This window comes from Diplotaxodon limnothrissa, linkage group LG12, assembly GCF_057381915.1.
Source record: "Diplotaxodon limnothrissa isolate DT_005_m linkage group LG12, D_limnothrissa_male_GT1.1, whole genome shotgun sequence".
In the NCBI taxonomy this organism is placed as follows: Eukaryota; Metazoa; Chordata; class Actinopteri; order Cichliformes; family Cichlidae; genus Diplotaxodon; species Diplotaxodon limnothrissa.
In genome coordinates this window covers 21,672,164-21,692,454 of record NC_140607.1, presented here as the reverse complement: position 1 = coordinate 21,692,454, position 20,291 = coordinate 21,672,164, and the positions used below count along the sequence as shown (strand labels likewise).

At 42.6% G+C, this 20,291-nt stretch overlaps 1 protein-coding gene across 1 annotated transcript; it reads left to right on the top strand.

Annotated features, from left to right (window-relative positions):
* Positions 1-1,100: 1,100 nt before the first annotated feature.
* On the top strand, positions 1,101-18,725 carry inpp5jb (inositol polyphosphate-5-phosphatase Jb). Its single transcript, XM_085368291.1, has 13 exons — positions 1,101-1,262; positions 7,598-8,118; positions 9,527-9,634; positions 9,889-9,997; positions 12,787-12,903; positions 13,720-13,895; positions 15,375-15,486; positions 15,845-15,954; positions 16,156-16,351; positions 17,458-17,595; positions 17,691-17,774; positions 17,855-17,959; positions 18,390-18,725. Exons 2-13 carry the CDS (start codon positions 7,610-7,612, stop codon positions 18,723-18,725), a joined length of 2,100 nt encoding a protein of 699 aa, XP_085224417.1. The 5' UTR covers positions 1,101-1,262; positions 7,598-7,609.
* The last annotated feature ends 1,566 nt before the right edge of the window (positions 18,726-20,291 follow it).

Genomic DNA, 20,291 nt, shown 5'->3' with positions numbered 1-20,291 from the left:
ATGAGATCTGAGGACTGTCAAAAATTGGTTTAAATAATATGCCCCGCAACAGAGTTTAGGGGTCACCACCATCTCACCCTATCCCTAGCATCCTCCTTTGTCACACCTGTGTCCTTTGTGGCATGTCCTCCTTCACTACATCCATGAGCTCTCTCCGAGGTCTTTCTTTTCCTCCTGCCTGACAGCTTCATATTCAGCATAATTGTGCCCAGTATATCCACTATACCTCCTCTGCACATGTCCACGTCATCTCAGCCTCGCCTCTTGAACTGTGTCTCCAAACCTCAGCCTGAGCTGTCCCTCTGATGTACTCATTTCTAATCCTGTCGGCCCTGCCTTTTTCTTAAGGTCACCAAAGCACAGGCGCTACCACTGTTGACCGGCAATGGCGCTGTTGCGCTTGGGGGCTGTGCCAAATCCTAAATCCACAAATAGAAAGAAGCACATCTGGGGGTTTGTTCAGCTGTTACTATAAAGAGCATTAAAATGACTCAGTCACTGCTATTTGATTGAAAGTTAAAGGCATACAAGCCTCGCTAATTTTCTCCCACGCTCTTCAACACAGTAACCACCAGACAGCAGGAGTGCGCCATCATAGAGTGAGAATACATAGATCTGACGTTCCTAATGTACGTTTTCCATCTTTCTTTTCTTGTCTTTTCTTTCTTTCTTTTTTTAAAAAAAAAACTTGCACCCTGACATTGTGCATCATTTAGTGTGTTCTCGTGGCAAACAGTGTACATCCGCGCGGAAGCCATGTTTGTAGTTGCAGCCTAATTGCCCAGTGTCCTTTCTGGTAGTCGCAGTTCTGGCAGACTCTGACTCACTCTGCACAGTAATCGTCCGCCAACATTGGCAGACAGCGGCTGCTCGTTTACGGAAGCGCTCTTGGTCGCTCGCGCTCTCTCATACCGTCCGGGACGTCTTCTGTAATTTGAAGCCTGTGTCTTTAAACACAAGAAGGGGGAATGTGTTTCTGAGGCATGTAGCCTGCCTGGCTAAACCCACCAGCTCCTCCTCTCTCCTACCTCCCGCTGAGGAAGGAAGGAAGGAAGGAAGGCGAGAAAAGCGCTTGAGATGCCGATGGTTTCATCAGAGAGGCGACTGGAAATAAAAGTTGAGCGCGTTTCTTTTTCCCCAATTTTTTCTTTCTATAATTTCCTGTAAATTCCCATCTTCCATCGGCGCTCCGGACAGACAGACAGACAGACTCTGCAGAACCCCAGCTCTTAAAATTTTTCGGCGCAGACGATCGCAAACAGGTAAAGGTGATAATTAATGAGACACGCATGCGTTATGTTCTCGATTGAAACCTATTAGGAGCTTCTGTTACACAACTTTCAGCTTTTCTTAAAACAGAATACATATAGAGACGCTTGCGTTACCGAGACAGGAAGTGTTAATTGCTGTTACGCCTTAAGAGCAGCTGCAGAAAAATTCCAGAAACCTGACTTCGTTGCCGTGGATGTGTGCGTACACGTGCGCGCTACATCATTTGTTTATAATATGAAAGTATGACAAGACATTAACAAAAAAAAAATTAAAATTAAAAACTGTCTTTCCACCTTTTGCATCGCTTTACACACGCATGCCCACAGGCTGCTTGTCATCTTTTCCACCCTCATCTCATACATAAGGGCTCACAAACACATGCAGACTTAGTATCTCAACTCAGATGTGATGCACAACACAGCACTGTTAAAACTGACCTTCATTCTCTTTTCCTGTCCTTGAAGGAAGAGTGTAATTAGGCCAAGTACTCGGCTGCTGTTCTTGTTCCAGCCGAGGTGTCACAGCCATCTGTGGCACAGGAAATGTGAATATTTACAGCAGGCTTACATGCAAGATTCTAATGTTTACATACAAGATATCAGATGAATGAAAAGCACTGTTGGCTTGTTAGGGATGTTTGCATATTACACAATGTGTGTGTGTCATTTAACTGACTCTTGTTATAAATGTAGCATTATGAGGTAAACCATTCAGTTACTTAATCCCTTACATGTAATAGGAGTTATTGGGGGTGGGGGGTGGGGGTCATGATAGAATGTCTCCACTCCGTATTTCAAAACAGTGTGTGTAATGTCAGCTCAAAGGACTGATTATTACTCAACGCTTGTGTCAGTGTATACAAGAATGATTACAGCGATGATACAAAGATGCAGTTGCAGAATTTTGTGATTTAAATCAGTTTCTTTGGCTTGTATTTAAATACTGCTCAGGAAGGAAAACTGTGAGTAATGAACCAACGTCTCTGTGAGAGATCCTTTTGCTATCTTGCAAATGCAGACATTAGTCCACACGGTCAGAAGCTGTTTCACATTCCTTTAGCTACATTCATCTCAATTACTTGACAGTGTGCAACAAACATATGCATGAAGATAACTCGCTATATAAGATGCTGCTTTTGCAACATGGTGACCAATGTTCCCTATGGAGAGTCTTCGAAGCAGAAAGCTTTAGGAAGTGAATCTTTCCATTCGACTGATTTCTATAATTGGTAATGGACAGAACTGGAAATTGCAACTCACAACATAGTTTTACAGTGCAGACAGCGCACTGTGTGTTGTCAGCACGTGTCTTAAGTGTTAGACTGTAGGAGAAATCATAGTGACATCCTGCAGCCCTGGCTATGACCTGATCAGAAAGATGCAGCTCCTTGGATACAGAGGAGCGATACTCAGTGGCATTAGGACCTGGAGGAGCCATTTACAGCTGTGGTCATTTACTGCCGGTGTCGTTTCAGTACGGGTCATCATTAGTATCCCTGTCACAGGGGCATATGGCTCTGGAGGCTCTCAACACCAATGTACTGCTTGGCTGTAACTCCAGCATTCAACACTAAAGAGGGCAAAATGTGACTGGCATGTCAGCTGGAATCTGTGTGTGAACAAGGAATAGGATAAAACATTGGCATTTCAATGTATTTAATTCCTTCTCCATTTGATCCAAAATATAGATATAATTTTTAATTAAGCCATGCTCTAAATGATTCCCTTGGTAGTTGGACTTACCTGTGTCAGTATTCCATGACTCGTCGCAGTGGCTTTTGTCAAATGAATGAGGGTCAGCTGAACAGACGTTAATGAACTTGTGGTGTAGTCGGGGGGCTTTGATGGTCAGCAAGGCAAAACAATTCAGAAAGCCAATTAAAGTCTTTAAGCCCGGAGGTGCTTGTATGGGGGAATGTGTCTGTAATGTAAACACACCAGAACCATTTTTATTAGACTGCATGCAAGCTGGGCACAGTAAATGAAGAGGCTACACTAAAGACAATCTAATATCCTCAAAATGCTTCTTAAGGGCAAAGAATTCAAAATGCTGGATCTAGTAGAGATCTTGCAAGTGAAGTAGTTTTTTTTAAGGCATTTATTTGTAGTTGCACAACTATGACATCACACCAAAGTGACTGGTCACTTACAATGTTGAACCTGGATCAACAATAATTATGATGATGTGGGAACAACGCCAACAAGTGGATATCAGATCGTGCACACAGTAATGTCAGTGGGGCTGTGTGGTTACCTCAGATTAAATTTAGAAGAGAAGCAATTAGGAAACTTTCAAAATTCTCCCAAATCAGTCTTGTCCATAGAGCCCGAGGTTTTCCACATTCACTGGTCATTATATTAGATACACCTATTCATATAAAAGCAAACATCTAATCAGCAAATCACATGACAGGAACTCAGGGCATTTGGTTATGTCAAGACGACCTGCTGAAGTCCAAACCAAGAATCAGAATGGGGAAGGAAGATGATTTAAGTAACTTTGAATGTGTCGCGGTTGCTGCTGGGCTGGTCTCGGTATTTCAAAAACTGCTGGTCTGCTGGGGTTTTCACACTCAACTATCACTCAGGTTTACAGAGACTGGTCTAAAAAAAGGGAAAATATTCAGTGATTAGAGGTTCTCTGGGTAAAAGTACCTTGTAGATATTAGATGTCAGAGGAGAGAACGACTTGATTACTTTGAGGTGATGGCAAGGTACCAATAACTCAAGTGTCCACTCCTCATAACCAAGGTATGCAGAAAAACATCTCTGAATATACATCAAACCTTGAAGCTGATGGGCTGCAGCAGCAGAAAACCACTCCTGGTGCCACTCCTGCTGAGAACAGGAAACTGAGGCTACAAGTCACAAAATTGGACAACAGAAGATTGGAAAGACATTGCCTGGTCTGTTGAGTCTTGATTTGTGCTTCAACATTCAGATGGTAGGGCCAGAATTTGGTGTAAACTACATGAAAGCATGGATCCATCCTGCCTGTTGTCAATGGTTCAGGCTACCGGTAGTGGCGTAGTGTGGGGGGACATTTTTTTGGCACACTTTGTGCCCTTTAGTATCAACAGAGTATTCTTTAAACGCCACAGCCTGCCTGAGTATTGTTGCTGACCCTGCTCATCCCTTTATCACCAAAGTGTACCCATCTTCTAATGGCTGCTTCCAGCAGGATAGCGCACCATGTCACGAAGCGCAAACTATTTTTTGAACATGATTAGTTCACCTATGCCCACTTGTGGGGATAGGTTAATTGGATAATCCAAATTGTCACTAGGTGTGAATGTGCGAATGAATGTGAGTGCGAATGGTTGTCTGTCCCTCTGTGTTGGCCCTGCGACAGACTGGCGACCTGTCCAGGGTGTACCCTGCCTCTCGCCCTATGACAGCTGGGATAGGCTCCAGCCCCCCCCGCGACCCTGAAAAGGATAAGCGGAAGCGAATGGATGGATGGATGGATGGATGATTAGTTCATTGCACTCAGATAGTCTCCATAGTCACCAGATCCAACAGAGCACCTTTAGGGTGTGGTGGAACATCATGGACGTGCAGCTGACGAATGTGCAGGAACAATGTGATGCTGTCTTGTCAAAATGGATCAAAATCCATCCATTCATTTCTACTTACCCTTTACAGGGTCGCAATGGAGCCTATCCTAGCTGTCTTAGGGCGAGAGGCAGGGTACACCCTGGACAGGTCGCAGGACAGAGACAACCATTCATGCTCACCTCCACGGTTGTGTGTTTCCAGTTAACCTATCTCCACTAACTGCATGTCTTTGGACTCTGGGAACACGCAAACTCCACACAGAAACTCCACCTGATGGTGGAATTGAACTCAGATCCTGGAATTTTTGCAGGACCTTGTTAAATCTGTGCAACAAATAATTAATGCAGTTCTAAAGGCAAAAGGAGTCCAATCAAGTACCAGCAAGGTGACCTTAGTACATTTGCTGTTAAGTCTATTTCTTTCAGCTGTAATTTTAAAAAATAGCTCAACTTCAATATTTTAAAACCTGAAAAATGATAATGATAGTGAAGTGTATGAATGATAGTGTATTGTTAGTTAATTGGTGGATCCCAAAACTGGTGTCAGTACTGTAATTCAGAGCCAGTGGTTTAAATCCCTCCACCCATCCATCCAGTTTTGGGTCATGGTTGACCTTGAGTCTATACCAGCTGTCATAAGGCAGTTACACCTTGGACAGGTTGCCAGTCTATCACAGAGCCACTACAAAAGATCAAAGTCCGTGTGTGGAAATAGAAGAAAAAATAGTGTGTGACTGTCATCCAAAACTGTATAGTCAGTGAATCCCACCAAAGAAGCCAAGGAGGCTGGTTGGAGCCTGCTGTTTGGGTTACACCACATCCTTCCTGGCTCTCTCAGCTCTCACCCCCTCAAGAGGCTGCATGTAAACACTATGACACATTTGTTATTATCAAATCATTCCACTCTCTCCTCTCTGAACGTGAGTGGAATAAAAATTGGCAGCCTGTCGTAATTGTTCCCAGAAAGGCAAATATTTGGCTCTTCCTCCGTCATGCAAGAAGGAAATGAGAATGTTAGAAAGATGAACTGAACTCGATCTAGATTTTCAGTCTTCTCTCTCATTTTTCATTTTTCCACATCTCTGAGCACTTGAACATACTTTACCATTGATTACAATCTCTGTATGGTTGTTGTGACGGTAGCATATGATGTCTTGCGTTGATAGTGGCTGTGAGGTGGCTGGCTGAGAGAAGACGACACAGAGCCTCAAGGGTCACCTTTTAGTTCAGATGGGTTAAGAGAGGAAAGAAATGGAACGTTTTTAGCTCGGGAGTAGTCTACATCCAAAAACGAAGCAGTTCGGTGTCCATACACTAAAGGTTGGAAGCCGGAACAACAGAATTTGGAAGATGGGGAGGGAAAGGATTAGAGAAGTGGAACGATAAGAGAGCAGGGGGGATTAAAGCCTGGAAAAATACACAGTGCCAGAGGGAAGTGTGAGAGGATCAATTTGGAGACATTCTGCAAAAAGACTCGGTGCTGTCGCTGAATGAAGGGCTGACTCGCTTGGCTCTTCCTCCCGCTGCCCTCAGCTCGTTTTGCACCCACCCACTCCCACGTGTGCCCACTCACCCTCCTCCTTCATGCTCCCCCACCCGACTAAATGTCATACATGGATCATAAGAATACTTTATACCCAGTCAGGCACCAGGTTATTGGTGAACTGAAAGACCAGCATGTTAATGAGCACATGTGGAATACAGAGGTGACCCTCCTCCCTGCGTTAAAGCCACAACCTCCTGCTGCTCAAGGTCATGTGAATAAATACGAGGGAGCTGTGTTGCCTCTGTGTCCCCAATGATTCCTGTGATTTTCACCCAGAAGGTTAGGTTTGTCCTCACCCTCACTACCACCACCACCCCCACACGTTACACTTGAAACGCCACTGACTCGCAGATCCGTCACCGTTTTGTGCCCAAATCAGCTTTTTTTCCAGCTTGTCCCCGACCTGTCCCTAAGATTTTTACATGGTGCACATTTTTTGCACTTAGATTAAAAATTGTCATTTAAATGGGACTTCAGTAGCTTGTGCTGCTTTTGTATTTTATCAATCCACAGTCGAGAAACGCAAATGAGATAAGGACAATGATTGAATACGTCGTTGCGTGAATAAATGGCCTATTTGAATTTGTTATTTATCTCTCTGCAGCTTCCTCTCTCTGCGCTGTTGCTGTTGTGGTTTATTCTGGGCTGTTGCTTTTTGCTCTTCTGGACCGTGCAGTGGTTCCTCGTGTTAGTGTGTGACAGGTGCTTTGAGCTGATATGAACTGACTGAGTATCTCCCTGGTTACTGGAGGACAGGCAGGGGGCTTAGGTAGAAGCAGAGAGGATGATGAACTGCGTCCAGGCTTTTATTCACAAAATGTCCAATCCTGTAGCCACAGTAAGACAACATGCCTCTTTGTGTCTCGTTATGCATTATGCTCTTTATTCTGTTATGTGAGTTTTGTTTCGTCATTGTATTCGGTACATTCAGCTGTTTCCAAGGCCATAAGAAACCAGGTAATTGTACATTCATGATGCGGGGAGCCAGAATGACTCACTCAGTTGTTCTGCTGGGTCAGTCTTATGACGGCCTTTTAGTCATCAGCTGAATTGGTGTGTCATTTGTTAAAAAGGCTACAGGTTGTGTTGTGCAGTGTTACAAGTTCACTGTGTGCTTTGTTAGCTCCATTTATTACACAGCGTTATATTTTCTAATATATGCTCTAAAATACAAACGTAATGTGTGCCATCTGAGTTGATACAGTCTGTTTTTGTCGTCACAGAAATCTTAAGAAATGGACCAAGATAATCCAACCCAGCTCCAGACCTCAGAAGGCAACCCAAACAGCGAAGCAGCAGCTGTAACAGCAACTTCAGCTACGCCTTCAGATACGTCAGCTCTTGCCACCGACTCTAGCACTGGCCAACACGCAGTGCCTGCCAGGCCTCGGCGGCCGCAGAGGACTGCCAGAGTTGAGGGCTCTGTAGATATCTCTGAACTCAAAGCCGAGCCCAAAGCAGAATCCACTGCACTGCCTAACCAGGAGGAGTGTGACCCTGATGGCAATGTGGCCAGTCATTCCAAACCCTCTCACCCTTCAGCAGTCAAGCTCTCAGAAGAGTATACTGGGCCCGGCATTAAGGCTGGTCCTAAAGGTCCAGGCCACCACCCAGTAAGAGCTGCCTCCGTGCCCCACCCATCTGCCAGCAGGCATGTGCCTCATCACCTGAACCCTCATGCACAGAGAGCTCTCTCTGTGGCAGGTACAGCTGACACTCAGGCGCAGACTGTGGAAGACTTCAGGCAAGTTTCCTGTGTGTGTGTGTGTGTCTGAGCATGCCTCGGCAGGCCCTGTCCTGCCCAGACAGCTGAGACAGATTAACTGTGGCACACATCACATTTATTTATATTCATTGATAGTGACACTGGAAGGTTGCGATTATAGTAAACATGAGGCCAAAGTGTGGCAAGTTTTTGCAGAATGATGTCACTGTATTTTTATTATCATTGTTTCTGTGTGTAAAAATTTGGGAATAATGGCCTGAATATTGAAAAGTTTCATTATAGACATTTAATGTTTTTATAAATTACATAATAACCCATTTACGAAGTGAAACCATGTTATTGAAGTTGCTTTGGCCTAGTCACAGTTGCTGCGCATCTACAAGCCCCTTGGCAACCCACCTCCACCCCACTGCACCTTCCTTGCTGTGTCAGGCTCAATAATTGTTGTTGTTGATGCCTGGGCTGTTCTTACTTGCTGGTTGTACTGCTGCTGTGGCTTCAGAGGGATAGCAGCAGAGCCGTAACACCAAATATCAAGGTTGTAGTAACACTGATTAGTGGATCCTCAGGGGATCGTTTTTTATAGAAGCACAAAAATTAAGCTAATGATAAGAAGTTCAATGAAGATTAATTTAATGATAACACTATTAGATGCTGAGCACTGTAAAAAGCAATTAGCCCCCCTGCATTAGGAAGAGGTTTCATACTTATTGGTATGCTTAAAAGTTTTGATGTTTAAAGTATAGTATCAGATTATGAGACGTGTCCTTTATTTAGGATGAAGAGAGGTGACGGTATCCTCACCACATCTTACACCCTTGGATTTGTTTGGCATATAAAGTAGAAACTTTAGGATCTAGGCATGTTATACTCCATTAAAATCCATTTTCTCAGTATTGCATGTAACTGGATCCTGGCCCAGTGTACACTCTGGCTGAGAGACAGGGTTTACCCTGGAGGTCTCTAGTCTTTTAAAGAGCCAATTAGAGCTACAAAGACAAACATGTCCTCACATTTACATTTATATGAGTGATTTAGGTTTTATTTACTTTGTATGCATGTCTTTGAGTGGCCCAGGTGCTGGGAAACAATATTATCAGTTTGTCTGTTGCGGCTGGCTTTCAGTGCCATTTATTTTAATTTGATATTTTTTAAGTAATTTAGTAAAGTTTTCCTGAGTATGAATCAAAATGAGTGACTTTGTGAAGCTAAAATAAGCCTGTTCTGTTTAAGTGATTTGTAGACGATGTCACATAATGTTGAAAGACGGTCAAGGCTTTGCATTGTAGTGAAACATCGACTGAAAGCATTATTGTCGATGTGATCTGCTGTTGCATTCACTGTAGGTTTGTCTGCAGGTTGCGATACAGGTGAGCAGGAGATGAGTGTTTGCAAGAGTTTTTTATATAGCGCCCTTTTCCAACAGGCTGCACATCGTCACTTGGAATGTGGGTTCAGCCACACCACCCGATGACATCACTTCTCTGCTCGGGCTGAATGTGGGTGACGGAAACACAGACATGTACATCATCGGGTGAGTGTTTTGCCTCGACTATCTCATTTGTTCAGCATTAAAGCCGATTGGCCTGTTTATATGCACGTCAGCGCTGCAATACAATGCATCTAATGAGCAGTCAGGCCCAGATTTGAATGTCTCTCTCTCCTTATGGAAAAAACAAAAGTGCTTTGATTACATTATCAAAGCACGCTCTCATTAGCTCCTTTTCCTTGTCTGTCTGCTCTTGACCCTTTTACCCTGCTCTGTGTCTTTTTTTGTTTTTCTTCAAGGCTGCAGGAAGTAAACTCAATGATTAACAAAAGACTGAAAGACGCCCTCTTCACAGACCAGTGGAGCGAAGTCTGCATGGAGAGACTCAGCCCCTTTGGTTATGTGCTGGTCAGTAATGGCTTCTGTTGTAAACACATATGCACACTCTTATGGTGAAGTGCTCAACAGCTTAGATGTATCGTGGGATTCCTGACGAGCTTGCCGCTTCTTACTCTCTCAGCTCATTTTGTTCCCTGAGCAACGGATGGGGTGATAATTTGCTAGAAGCGTGTAATGTCAGCGAATCTGTTATCTTATCCTGTCTGCCAGGCTGCTAATGTCGAGCTCTTACTGACTGTCGGTCTCCCTTTTTGAACCTTCAGACCTGTGCCCCTCTTTCTCTGTCTATAGCTACATATACCGATTGTAGGTGTACTAATATAGAAGATGGGGATAAATACTATCTTAAGATCTCCAGTAGGTTTCATGTGTTACTAGGAGTTACGAAAATACCGATTCGTTTTATTAAATTAATTTTCCATCATATTTCATTCCAGTACGCTCATACACACAGTCCCACACACCAGCGCACACTCTTCAGTCTCTCCTTATAGACAGCGTAGCTCACATAGATAAGTCAGTCTGAGTACAAGTAGAAAAAATTCCATGTAGTCCATAAAGTCCATAAGTCCATAAAATCCAGAGATAAGAGTAATGCAAATCCACAGTTTATGATGAAAAAGATAGTGTCTTTGATGATGAGAAGAAATTACCCAGCAGCAGGAAAAAAAGAGAGAGAGGCTCGTCATCCCCTCTGATCTTCAGTAAGTTCAGCCCACTTTTATTTCCACTGGTCGCTTTATTTAGCGGCTTGTCCTCAGTCTCCTGAAGCCCCTTTTGCAGTATTTCCACCTTTATTTTTTTTTAACTCCTGTTCCTGGTATTCACCACAAAATAAAAGGTACTACTATTATAGCTCATAGATGAGATATAATGATGCTGTAAAGATTAAGCATAGTTAACTACTGTTTTGATAGGAAAACAAAAGTCAAGAAAGGGGATTCTTATGTGGAATAAGTGTTATGCACATATTTCTAGTATATATTGAATATTGTTTCAAAATCAAATACGACATTAAAGGAATAAAAACATTATTGTCAGATAAAAAAATCAGACCTTTTGATTTCATTTGTATTGTTTGTGTTTAAACGCTGTGGTCGGTGTTTGTCTGGCTGCGTCTGCAACAATGCTTGGCTCAGTTGGCATGGTGAGCCAGGCCGCGTGAATCAGCTGTCGAGTTGAAAGAGCTAGACAAACGTCTCCCAGGGTGCTGTTTTATTTTTGGATCTCGTTGTTGTCAGTGTTGATGGGCCTCTGACAGTGTGACTGATGCTGTCCTCTGGCTGTCTCGCAGTCCTGCTACGTTAGTTTAAACCTTGTTAATGATCATCGCGATGTGACCTTTTTTAAGTTTCTAGTAGAAATCAATGCCGTGAACAGGTCGTGGGGGTTGTCAGGCTAACAAGTAAAGTGAGATGCACGGTTGTGGCAGTAGGAAGATGTTTAGTCATGACAAAAGAAACGTAGTAACGAGACACACCATCTATACTTTCTGCCTTGAGATACTCTGCTCGCTGTGACTCATTGTTGGGTTCAAACTGACTGTTCAAGGAAGCCTTTTCTTGTGCAGTGCAGCTTCCAACACATTTTTTCGGGCCATTCACTGCACGGTTTCTGCTGATGTTCACCATAGTTCCTGTACAAGTAAGCTACAATTTAAGTGCTCTGAATAGCAAAGGCAGTCTGGCCTTTCTGATTGCAACGTGGTTTAATCCACTAAATGCAAGACTTCTCTTTTTCTGTGTTTCTGTGTCCATCTCTGTTAGAGATGATAAAGAATGCACTAAACTTTTTCCAAATAGCATCACACTCACAGCTCATTTCTTTAGTCATGTTTGTGCTGTACAAGGTCAAACATACGCTGCTGGACTCATGGCCCCGCTCTGTCTCTGTCTTTCACACATTTGTCTTTGGGCTTTAATGTCTTTTCTGTGCTTGGTCAAAATGTGGCTTGGCAGCCTTCAGCAGATTTCTGTTTTGTTTTGTTTTTCTTTGTTTAATTATGATGATGGGAATTTATGTTCATCCACAGTGTATGCAGGCCAAGGTACCCTCTCCTCAGACTTTACCCAAGTGCACGCAGACCCAATCGTTATGTGTCCTCACACAAATGACAAAAAAAAGAAGTTGGTCCACTTTACGGTTCACTAGAATCCATTATGCAACAGCCAGTTAGTGTGCAAGCAAGAGGATCTCCTGTCACGCGGAGATGTATGCCTCCATTTCCACCCGCGGGCATTTAGACTGGGTGTGATTGTGCTTCTTCAGACTGTGGATGGGGGTTGGGATGTGTGGACAACTGGAGAAGGCAGCGGGGAGGAGGCATGGACATGGGAAGGGTTGACATCTCGTGTAAATGGCATGTAACATTCCTCACTGTCTTGTACTGAACAAAAATAGCACCAGAGGTGCACTAATGTCAAATCCTGCATATTATCATGAAACGCTTGGTGGGATGTTGAAGGGCTTTGAGAAAGGTAAGGGGCAAATATCAAAGGTTTTAGTGGTTTTTTTAACCTCAGTAAGTGTAGATGCTGTGGCAAAAGCTGCCCGGGGCTTCATGTGAAGTAGCTGTTGAACTAGACCACATGCTCCTGCAGGCCAAAATGGAAATGCAAGTTGGTAAAAAGAGGACGAGTGCGAGGGATGCCAGGAGATTTTATATTCATGTTGTAAGCCTGATGTGCAAGTGAACTTTACAGCTGCTCTCCTTAGCGAATTATGCAAAGCATGTCCTCATAACTCTGCTGTCTATTTACATTATCCCGTCTAATTCTTCATGGCTTTCTCTTCTCTAGGTTACATCCCAGCGGATGCAGGGAGTGTTACTGCTGGTTTTTGCCAAATATTTCCATTTGCCGTTCCTGCGTGGAGTCCAGACTGAGACCACTCGCACAGGCCTGGGGGGTTACTGGGTGAGCTGGCTACTGACATTTTGTTGTGACCAGCACTGCATTATGGAAACTTCCCACGTAAAAACAAAGCACTACAGAGAAGTGGACTATATCTCGGTTTTATTTTTAGGCTGGTATCTCTTTCCCACGTACCCTCATATAGAAATGGGACACACCAAATATCTGCACATCAGCTCTTGCACTTTGTTAGTCAAACATGGCTTCATCCAGTTTTATGTAAATATAGAGATAGATGCTGGTATCTTGCAGCAAGCTGTTATTAACATTTGGAAAAGTCAAGCATAAAAAAAATGAACCAAAGGCAAACTGCTGGCTGGAGTGATATTCCAATCTAATAATTTTTTAATGTGTTTTAAGCTTGAAAAGTAAAATATATTTTTACCAAAAAGCAACTGCTTTACAGCAGTTTTGTCAACAAGCACAGTTTTATTTAGAAAGGAGGTTAGTTGCAGCATTTCTACGCACACTTTTTTCAAAAGTAAAATTCTCATTTTATAAACTCAAATGACATCGACGTGTACTGTGGGTTTTATAACGCACCATCTTTGGTGTTGTTGTGGGTCAGAACAGTGGGAAGTTGTGTGCCGACTCATCTTGACCCCACCTTTGTGCTCTCTGCTGTTATCATTAAATATTGATATTGTCCCTCGGTATTCCTTAATGAGTGAACTTCCTGTTTGTGGCTGAGACACATATAATACAGTGGAAAATCGTAGCATGCTAATTACTGTTTTTATTGGCTTTTTAATCACTAATAACATACATTGAATTCATTTGTTTCCACTTAACTTCTCTTCTGCTTGCTCCTTGCTACAGGGGAATAAAGGTGGAGTGAGTGCCCGCATGTCAGTGTACGGTCACACCATCTGCTTTCTCAACTGCCACCTCCCGGCTCACATGGAAAACTCAGATCAGCGGATGGAGGACTTTGAGAGCATCCTGCAGCAGCAGCAGTTTGAGGGCCAGGCTGCCACTGGGGTTCTTGACCATGAGTATGTCAGTTCACAGAAACACAGAAACTTTAGGTTAATGTATAAGCTATGACCAAAAGTCAGACGCTACTTATTCGCTCTCTCACGTCGGTCCATTAAGGCTGAAACAGTTGCAGAACCCCAGAGTTTGACTTTCAAAAGGCAGGATTCAACATTATGGATGAGCTAATGAGAAATATCTCTGCGTCTGTCAGTTGCATTGTAGCTCCTTTTGCACCTTACCTCCTCCAAACCAGCATGTTTTCTTCTCAGCAGACACATTCTCAGCATTTTCTCCTGGAAGTCTAAATGCTTATGATTATGTGGTGATTGTAGGTTACAATCGTATGTAAAGTTTTCACAGGACTCTCTGCAGACCTGTGACTAAGCACACCACATCATTCACTAGCTTGTAGAATCACCTTCAGCAAGAATAAGATGAAACCATATTTGTTTGTATGACTTTATCCGTCTCTCTCGTCATTGTGGAAGAACTTTGGTTTGGTTTTCTTAACATCGTTGCATCAGTTCATTGAGGTTTGCAGGCATTCATTTATGCACAGATCTCTTAAGGTCCTCTCACAGCATTTCAATCTGGTTGAAGTCTGGACTTTGACTGGGCCATTAAAGTAGATTTTATTGCTGCACTTCAATTCATTGTCCTGTTTCATGACCCAATTGGGGCCAATCTTTAGCTGTCAGACAGATGGCCTCACATTTGACTTTAGAATACCTTACCTAAGTGACTAGAAGATGCCTGGGTTGCAAAACTGTGCTGTGCTTTAATGCCAAACATCTGCACTTTGGTCTTGTCTGTCCAAAGGAAATTATTACAGAAATTGTCAAGAAATTTATCATTTAACATGTTGACTGAGGCCTGGGAGAGTCTCAGGTGTAGCTTTTGGGTTTTCTGCATTTTCTCTGAGCGTTGCACAGTCTGATGTTGGGGTCAGTTTGCTGGGACATCCACTCCTGGGAAGATTGTGGCATTGTGTTAGCATACACTCGAATGATCCAGACCTGCAAACTGCCAGAACTCCATCTTTTCAACGTAACAGTATGTTATGTTGTAAAATTTGATTGCAAAGTGGGCTATAATTTGATGAGGTTTCCCACTGTCGGTGCGAAGCTGTGGCATCTGTGATATGATGAGTGGTAATATTGAGTTTCTCGCAAAGTAAAGCAATCTAGTACCTTAGGAACTATCTTTCTGAATCTTTTCTTGTAAATTTATGATTTTATAACCTAAAAAAAAATCTACTCTTTTTTTTTTCTCTCATAAATTTTTAGGTCTTGCCCAGGAAACTGTTTTCTCTGAATATAACCTTCATCTCCATCCTCATTTTTTTCCCCTCTATATGCTGTATGTATCTGTAAGATCAACCTAGTGTTGTTTTTCCATGCTCGTGGTTTCTGAGGGAAATAATTACACAGTCATTGAGGTAACTTAAAGCGTCACATTTGTTTGAATTCACAAAATGACTCCTTTTTTTTTTTCAGTGTGGTGTTTTGGTTCGGGGATCTTAATTTCCGCATCGATGACCTGGAGATGCAGGTGGTCAAATCAGCCATTGATAACAACAAGTTTTCAATATTATGGGAAAAGGATCAGGTAAAACCAAACGTTTATATGTATGCAATTATTGTACCTCAGCTCATCTGCATGTGGCCTTCCTCAGAAGCACTAAAAGTTCTCATCTCATAGCAACTGAGGAGTGTGTATATTGAAATTCTATCCATATTTATTTTTCTTATTATTATTTCAGTGCATTCAGCCTGAAATGAATGTAAAACTGTATAGAGAAGTTCTTTATTTTATGAGACGAAAGCTGAAATGATGTTAGTCAGGAAGTGGTGCAGTGTGTAGGGAATGCCACTAGAGGGTGATACAGAAACACACTATTCCCATGAGCAGCGTCAGTAATTGTTGAAGTTATGTGACGTCTTCTGATTGGTACTATGATTTACAGCTAAACATGGCCAAAGACAGCGAGACAGTGTTAGAGGGATTCCAGGAGGGACCGCTGAAATTCCCTCCTACCTACAAGTTTGATGTTGGAACAAATACATACGACACAAGGTTGGTGATGCCGGGGGTGCTTTTATGAATTCTAGGCCACTAACCAGATACCTTTAACACACATCCTCTGAAAGGCTCTTGCTGGCTTAAATGAATCCTTACAGTTCGTATTTTATCCTCGATCTAGTGGTTTCAAACATGGCGTCATTTATTTCTTTATTTTTGCCATGCCCCATCTTTTTGTTTCTGGAAACTTCCCAGTGGGAAGAAACGTAAACCAGCTTGGACTGACCGGATCCTGTGGCGTCTGAGAGCCACGGCACCTGCTGGTGCAGGGAAGCGTGGCTCCATTTCAGGGCTAACGAGTGGCGCCAAAGTGACGCAGCACAACTATCGAAGTCACATGGAATTCACCGTCAGTGACCACAAACCAGTTTCTTCCATCTTTACTCTTCAGGTGAGAAACACTAGGGTATGTCTGTGCAGGCTCTCAGTCATCCAGGTCATGGTTGTTTTAGGATCCGAGGGTACGTTATGAGGATGATTGTGAGCAGTATTAGGCCTTTGCATCTTTGAAATTAGTCTGTAGTTGATAATACAATAAATACATATTCTATTGCTAATCAGAGTAGTTTGGCTAGAAATGTAGCATATTTATGATAAAGTCAGACAATGAAATAAAGAAAATATTTAAAGAATATATACACATGCTAAATGAATTTGGAGCGGGCTTTTGATACCATACTATTTTTGATAAATAAAATTCATATATCTGTCTCACCTGGAGGGCTAAACAGGGCTTTCCTCTGCTCTGACAGTTATTTTCAACAGGTTTGTGTAGACAAATGCCAGATAGCTGTTAAACTAACAGCAGCTAACCGCTCTGTGTTCATAGCTACTAGCAAAGTATAGACTGTCACATTGAACATAGTTCTTTAAACCTTACTATAAAATCGCATTGACCAAATCAAACCAATTCATCCTACTTCACAACAAATCAGATTCCCGTTGGTGGTTATTTTAAACTGATGTTACACACAGGTTTTGATTAGACTCAAAAGATGACTGTCTCGTCAGCTGTGCCCTACTTGCCTGACTACAGTAACCCTTAAACAAGTGATTGTAAATAACTAACATTAGGTCTTACCTTTGCTTTCATATTGATTTTGCTGTCCTTCACCTACTCGATTACACCATTATTGACCTTTTCCGAGTGATATAAATAGAACTGTCTGTACTTCTGTAGACTTTCATCCCGGTGGTACAGATTTCTCCTCACAATACATAAATGTGCTAAAGTGGAGCTTTTACAGGGAGAATTTCATCTCACAAGTGCCCAAATCTGCTGTTTGTTTAATCTGTCTTAAGAAACAGAAATATAACAGGCTTATGTTGCAATGCTGTGGAGGTCCAGGATATCAGAGCAGTGTTTTTAGCCTCCGCCGACAGGCACATGACTGACATTTTAGATGAGGTCTATCCTCTGCTCTCGTTATCCTTTAGGACATCGTGGAAACCTCACAGCACTTTGGTATTAAATAACTATGATAAGTGTCTTTGTAGTTCCCATACAAGGTGGATCTTCCCCTGGTCACAATCATAGTGGAGGATGAGTGGAACAGTGTTGCTGATGCCACAGTGATATTCAAACTGGCACCCAACTACTCTCGCAGTTCTTGGGACTGGATTGGACTTTTCAAGGTAACAAACCAATACGTGAAATTAATACTACAACAAGTAGGTTGAGCATGACAAGTAATCCTGTGTATTACTGATTTTACTGACTTCTCCCATAGGTGGGTTTCAAACACTACAAAGACTATGTGGGATATGTGTGGGCCAAGCAGGAGGAATCAGATTTTCTTCGACAGGAACATCAGGTAATCTGGATGCACGTAGGCTTCAATACAAGGATAATTTTCTTTCACATTTAATGAACGTCTTATCGACTGATTTCCAGGTAACCTTTACTGAGGAGGAATTGCCTAAAGGCTCAGGAGACTTTATCTTGGGTTACTATAGCAACAACATGAGCAGCATTGTGGGTGTAACAGAGCCATTTCAGGTAATTGCAACCCACTGCTTGTTTGACGTGAAAACAGCCAAATGCTCTTTCCTTATCCATATCATAACTATCATATCTGATATCATATCTCACAGTACAATAATATTGAATGGGTTGCATTGTTGTATTTTGTCATGTTTCTCAGGTCTTTGTCTGAATTTCTACGAACATTATTGCTAAGGATTGTCTTATTGCATTGGAGTCACACTGGGTTAAATATGTACACTTGGGTTTTAAGGGGTATTTATTATTTTCTTCTTTTTTTTTTTTTGGGTTGTATGGAAGCCCCAAACGCAATTTCATTGTTCTTGACAATGACAATAAATAAATAAATACTAAATACTAATACTTTGGTGTTCTCATCTGCATCTGTACTCTTTTTATTTCACGTTTTCCACTTTTACTTACACTCTTTTCCATCTGTCTTCAGATCCTGCTTCCCACCTCAGGCGATGACACGAGCTCTTCAGACAGCTCTGATGTCACTTCAGAAGATGACAGCACTGTTGTCATGAAGATGAGGTCCCGCAGTCCTAGCCCACGTAAGAGCAAGCACCGCGGCCATCGCAGCGGCAGCCGAAGCCGCAGCCGCTCTGGCAGTCCTCACCAGGTCAAAATGAAAGAGGTTGATGTCACCAAGGCTCCTCCATCAAGCACCACTGCAGAGACAGAGTGCAAGTCCATTAGAGGCCCAACAGAGGGCAGTAGCAGCCAGCTGTTTGGTCCTGAGGAGCAAGAGAAAAACTCACAGGATCCAGGAGTGTGAGCCCGGTTGTGTTTACAGCTCACATTAAAAACCTGTTGTGTCTTTAAAGTCATGCATCCACCTCACTGTAAAGTTTCTGTAGAGAAAATTTACAGTTTCTGATGCCATCCTTTTCAGGAATAGCCATCTGGTTTGTCCAGGAGGTTTACTTTGCCTTGGGTTGTTTCAGTAAGCTGTGCACATGCATGTCTTTTATTTGTAAACCCTTCACTCTCTGCTGTGTTTCTTCTCTCTTCGTCCGTTCTCAGGTGTGGTCAGCACAGGGAGCTGACACCTTTCATGAGAAACTACTCAAGGATTTTTGCTCACTTAATACTTCATAGGAACCATCTTTACTGTTTTTCGACAGTGCTTTGATGTTCCTAGCAGTCATGTCAGCTCACTACATATACGATATTTGGATTATAACTTATACTCGACACAGATATTCCACATAATTCACTCAATGTTTGCTGTAGTAATGGATCCATTATAGAACAAATCCTATCATACAGATAAGATTTAATTCAAAAACAATCCATAAAGTTATCACCAGCTCTGGAAACAGTCACATTATTAGTTTCTGCAATCGGAGACAGATGTGCAGCATACAGTTTGACTTGGTGATGTGGTTCTAACCTAGCACACATTATACTACAAAATATCCAGGGAGCATTTCAAATGATCCACCAGTGGGAATAAATTCCCTCAAGGGTGCATAAAAGCTGAGCAGAGCCAAAGTACGCGGAGGCTGTAATTCAGGGGACTCGGACACTAGCCACGGCGTCAGAACAACACACACCAGTGTAGAGTGAACGCGAGTGTAAGGACGTTTAAATAGGCCGCCATGTCCACGCAGTGCGTATGTGATGGGTGTGGGAGGCTAGCTGTCAGCTGACACAGCATAGCTGTCTTACAAAAACTAGCTGATTGATTGCTGGCCACTTACTGCTGGACCAACTGTGGCAACGCCTACAGCAATACCTGACTCACCATGAATTGCTTTTTACACACAATGCTTGGTGTGAGTTAATGAGCCGCACTGCTTTTGCTCACAGCAAACAGCTGTTAATTTTTAAGCAAATTAACAACATGAATAACAACATGGATCTTTTATTTAATTTATTTTTCGCATGGTGTTTAAACCCAAAATCAATACATTTCTCATCTGGATATCTCATAAAAATGTGAGCAGGAACTCTACTGTGTAGAGCCACCATAGGGACTTGTATTGTACTGTAGGTCAGCGGTCCCCAACCTTATTTGCGCCACGGACCGGTTTACGCCCGACAATATTTTCGTGGACCGGCCTTTAAGGTGTTGCGGATAAATACAACAAAATAAAACTAGTACCGGTACCGAAAAAAAGAAAATTTATTCATAACACACGTGAAAAGACCCAGGAAAACCGAGTAAACGATAAAAACGATAACGAAATAACGCTGAAAACCGATAAAAACCCTAAAAACTATACATTTCACACCTGAGCCTCAACTCTCGCGGCCCGGTACCAAACGACTCACGGACTGGTACCGGTCCGAGGCCCGGGGGTTGGGGACCGCTGCTGTAGGTAGTATAATACAAAAA